At 34.7% G+C, this 4,789-nt stretch overlaps 1 protein-coding gene across 1 annotated transcript; it reads left to right on the forward strand.

Annotated features, from left to right (window-relative positions):
- Positions 1-282: 282 nt before the first annotated feature.
- Positions 283-2,913, forward strand: LOC145086515 (gamma-secretase subunit APH1-like protein). The gene is made up of 6 exons (XM_079024298.1): positions 283-523; positions 1,230-1,385; positions 1,665-1,750; positions 2,053-2,178; positions 2,306-2,433; positions 2,639-2,913. The coding sequence occupies exons 1-6, from the start codon at positions 411-413 to the stop codon at positions 2,786-2,788; spliced, it is 759 nt and encodes a 252-aa protein (XP_078880424.1). The 5' UTR covers positions 283-410; the 3' UTR covers positions 2,789-2,913.
- Positions 2,914-4,789: the final 1,876 nt, after the last annotated feature.

Consider the following 4,789-nt stretch of genomic DNA (forward strand, 5'->3'; position numbering starts at 1 on the left):
TGCTGATCACGTTTGATCGATTCCGAGTATTTTTCTCAGGACATGACCGAGTCCGAGTACTTGGCTAAGTTTTGCAATACTGTGGTTCCCTTAAAAAACATTATACTTGTCCCGAAATGGTGAAAATTTTACCTTTTTACTAGCTTGATTATTTTCATGTTTTTTTTTTTTGATGGTATGTATATTTTTCTTTGAAAAACAAATACATAACTTTCCAAAGTCGTAGGGACCATGGCTGTAGGTACTTCGAATCGAAGGGGGTAAAAGTTGGTTTTCGGAAACAAAATTTCCGTCGAGGTGACTAGATTGGCCTTGGATCAAACCCCAAAAAAACCCAGTTAGGTGTTGAATTATCGTAGGATCTTTCTTCGATGCTGAACGTTTTGAAGTGAAAGTTGAAGAATAAAGCAATGACGTTGGCAGCAGGGATCGGATATGTGCTGCTAGCGCTTGGACCTTCTCTTACCCTCTTTGTTACTGTCATCTCTACTAAACCCTTCTTGATCCTCACCCTTCTCTCCAGGTAAATTTTCTGTCTCTCCTTCTGTTTTTATTTTCATTTTTCCTGATTATGTTGTTGAATAGTTATGTCAATTCATTGATGTTTTTCCATTTCAACACTAATAAAATGTTTACATCTTTTGCTCCAAGGCGAACCAATTAGCAAACCAGTATATTCTGGACCTGATATATTGAATTACTTTGATAAAAGCGGTAATTCTGGACTTCTTCTTGCTAGTAAATCACTTATGTAGTCGGACTGGATGCACATATGTCGAAAAATAAGTTGATAGTTAGTTATTTACAGATTGTTGGGATACCTGCTACTTCTTATTTAATCTAAACGATTGTGGAATTTATTGATAAAAACATCAATGGAAAGTACGCATAAATTTAGACGAGAACACATAATGGTTTGGTAAAAGATAAGGGATTAGGGTTTACAATTTAGATAAGGGATTCTTCTTTTGGTCCTGGATTAGGTTTTGCAGTTAACGTATTTCTGTTAACTCTTTCATTCCACATTTAGTGAAAAAGAAAACATCCATGTTTACTGAACTAACTGTCCCCATTAAGTTTCATAAACAACAGCTTAATCAGATAGATAGTAATGCATGTTTCAGATGTTTCATTGTTAAAGAATGTTTCTCTTTTTACCTTTTCCAAGATGGATACATACTAATAACACTAATGTATGTATACTTATATGTACATTGATGTGTGTATAGTACACTGGTGTGGCTGATTAGTTTGATTGTGCTTTCTGGAGTTTGGAGGGTGTTCCTTCCACTTAAAACAACAGCATGGTGGCCTTATGCAATCCTTATATTGACTTCTATTGCTTTCCAAGAAGGTCTTCGCCTTGTGTTGTGGAGAGGTTACAAGTATGTTTATTCTCTTAGTTCCATTACACTCTTTCAATTCTTTTTTACTTCATTATTTAGGCCCTGATTGTTTATTAAATGTAGTGTGTTTGGCATGCATTGGAATTGGACAAAGATTGCAATCTTTTATGCCACCCAAAAAAGTTATTCACTCATGTATCTGCAAAAGACGTGATTATCAAAATTACCCCTAGAAATGTGTTTATATGTTTACCATCTCAACAATATGAATATGAAGTACATGATTGATTAATAATAATAAAATATTGCTTTGATCAGGAAGCTGGAAGATATGTTGGATGCCTTTGCTGACAGAGTTGCTAAACCCCGTCTCTATCTTACTGATAAGATGCAAATTGCCCTTGGTAATCTAATCATCACCCTTTTCTTGCTCACCATGGTTTCCGATTTAGTTAAAGAAAGTTTTTTTTTTTCACTAAATATTTTGATGAGCTATCAAAATCCACAATCCACACTACCTTGTTAGTAAGAAAGTTTTATTCATTATTGCTGCAATCTGTAAATCCACATAACTAGCCATGCATTATTATTATATAAAAAAGAAAAATTAGAGAAGCCATAAGCATCATAAGTTGTTATCAAAACCCTAAATATATAATGAAAGTTTGAGATGTTGTTGATTGATTAATGATTAAATTGTGTACAGCTGGCGGACTAGGTCACGGTTTGGCTCATGCTGTGTTTTTCTGCCTCAGCCTCTTAACTCCTTCATTTGGACCCGCCACATTTTATGTTGACAAGTGCTCTTATGCTCCTTTTTTTCTTATTTCTGGTACTTGTTTATTATATGCTAATTCCCTTTTTTTTAATTTTTATTTTTTTTATTGATTTGATAAGCAATAGCACAAGATGCGATGGTTTATATAATATAATAATAAAAATAGTTTCTTAATTTGCAGCAATTATCTCCCTTGCATTTGTTACAATCCACACTTTCTCAATGGTGATTGCTTTCAATGGATATGCTGAAGGGAATAAGACTGACCAAATGGTTGTTCCTTTCTTTCATCTGATTGCTGGAACATTGGTAACACCTTTTTCCCTTGCATCATCATGAAGGATCAAACTATTAGTATTTAGTTGAGTTGTAGTTTTTCCATTTTATCAGTTTTGCTACTTAAATATTTTCTGCAACTTTTTTTTTTTACCTTGTGAAATGTCTAGTGTAAGAAACGCATGCATGCATGCATATATTGTTACTGAAAAAGTTATGTGGTTGTGGTTGGATGCAGACTCTTGTAAATCTGGTGTCAGGTGGTTGTATTGTGGGGATCCCGCTGCTGTATGTGGTGGCATTGTCAACCTTAGCCTACTGTGGGAACATGGTTTGGAGGAGATTCACAGAAACTCAAATCAGGCTCACTCCTCAAAATCAATCATAATTTTCAATCTCAGTTCTCAATTCTCAAACCAACCAACTGTTTCTAGCTTTCATAGTTAATCAAAACTTAAAACTGCTATCACCTTTTGGCTCTTCTATAGGTGCAATGATATTGCTTTTGCTTTATGATATCTTTCTAATCAACTTCTTGAAAAAAAAAACATCTTTTGGTTTAAATATCTAATTTTATATTTGATTTGATATCGTAATTTAACAATTATCAAAACCCTAAATATATAATGTATTTATCCGAGTCTAATTTTACTTTTTCCTCTTTTTTGTAAGAGAAATTAAATATTCTTCTACTTTTGTTCCTACAAATTATCCTACCCAATTAAATGATAAAATGTGTCATATTAGTATATTAAAATATCATTAAATGGGTATTAAGTGTTACAATGTCATTATTTAATTAGGTAGGAAGATTTGTAGGAACAAAAATAAGGATATTTAATTTCTCTTTTTGTAAAGTTTGAATTTAAAGAAATGAACCCATGTTGTTAACCCCTTTAGAACATATCTTCTTGAAAACAAATAGATTCGTAGTTTATCTAAGGCTTGAGGGAGTGGCCGTGGTTTTGCCACCTCAGCCGCGCACACCGCCCCCCGACCGCGGTCTCCTGCGGTTTAGGCCGTAGTGGCAATTTATAGTTGTGCAATGTGATTGGTTGATGGAGGAAAAGGACCGTTGAACGGTCAAAATTTCGAATATTTTTTTTTTCTTTCCTATAAATTATACTACCCACTTCATTATTTTTCAAACAAAAATCATCATTCTCTCTTAAAATTAATAGAAAAAAATTCACTATTCTCTCTCAAAATGTCATCTTCTGAAGAATTTCAAGTTATTTTTGATGCCGCTGTTGCGTGTGCTCAAATGGCGGAACAAACATATGATGCTTTATGCAATAATGTAGCTGAAAGTTCTCAACGGAAAACACGAAGATATATTTTCAAAAATCATGAAGAAGCCAACCGACGTTTGGTACAAGACTATTTTTAAGAGAATGCTACTTATCAATGGTACTATTTTCGTAGGCTCTTCAGAATGTTCAAACGTTTATACGAACATATAGTTGGAGATGTAACGAGGGAGTGCAGTTTTTTTCAACAACGTTACGATGCTAGAGGTACACCCGGTTTCACTCCCTTATAAAAATGTACGGCTGCACTTCGTCGGTTAGCATATGACATTACGCCTGATGCGTTAGACGAGAGTTTTAGGATGTCTGCTAGGACCGCACGACACAGTCTCCACTATTTCTGCAAAACTGTGATTCAATTTTATTGTCCAAAATATTTACGTAAGCCTACACGTAACAACATCTTACAATTGCAAGCTCATAATGCTAGTGTGCATGGGTTTCCTGGAATGCTAGGAAGTTTAGATTGTCTTCATTGGGCATGAGAAAATTAACTTGCATCATACCATGGACAATTTACCCGAGGTGATCATGGTCACCCAACGGTCATACTTGAAGTAGTTGCATCACAGGATCTGTGGATTTGACATGCTTTTTTTTTGTTATCCTGGTTCGATTAACGACAACAACGTTTCTAATCGTTCACTTATATTTAACAACATATATGATGGATCTGCACCGGATTTTTCTTTTGAAGTGCGTGGAACGTCATATAAGTGATCGATGGAATCTATCCAGAGTATGCTGTGTTTGTTAAATCGTTTACCTGTCCACATGGTTCTAGACGAAAAAAAAATCCAAGAGAGCTCAAGAAAGAGCTACGAAGGATGTTGAGCGTGCTTTTGGAGCTCTGAAGAAACGTTGGTTCATATTGAAAAAAACCAACAATTAATTTTGGCGAGGAAAAACTTCAAGAAATCATGTAGTACATGTCTAATATTGCATAACATGATTATTGAAGACGAATGAAGAGCGATATGTGTGTTTGACGAGGAATAAACCATACTAGAGACACAACCAATAGAAATTGGTGGCGAAGAGTATATGAACATGAGAGCAAAGATACATTGCACTGAAAC

The sequence above is a fragment of the Lactuca serriola genome, chromosome 2 (genome assembly GCF_051521515.1).
Source record: "Lactuca serriola cultivar US96UC23 chromosome 2, Lser_US96UC23_V15, whole genome shotgun sequence".
NCBI lineage: Eukaryota > Viridiplantae > Streptophyta > Magnoliopsida > Asterales > Asteraceae > Lactuca > Lactuca serriola.

What these genes read in the sequence shown, in the direction of transcription:
- LOC145086515 (XM_079024298.1), top strand. Translation starts at nt 411, where the DNA reads ATGACGTTGGCAGCAGGGATCGGATATGTGCTGCTAGCGCTTGGACCT. An exon ending in GTGTTGTGGAGAGGTTACAA is followed by an intron (nt 1,386 to 1,664) that starts GTATGTTTATTC and finishes TGCTTTGATCAG; the next exon opens with GAAGCTGGAAGATATGTTGG. An exon ending in ATCTGATTGCTGGAACATTG is followed by an intron (nt 2,434 to 2,638) that starts GTAACACCTTTT and finishes GGTTGGATGCAG; the next exon opens with ACTCTTGTAAATCTGGTGTC.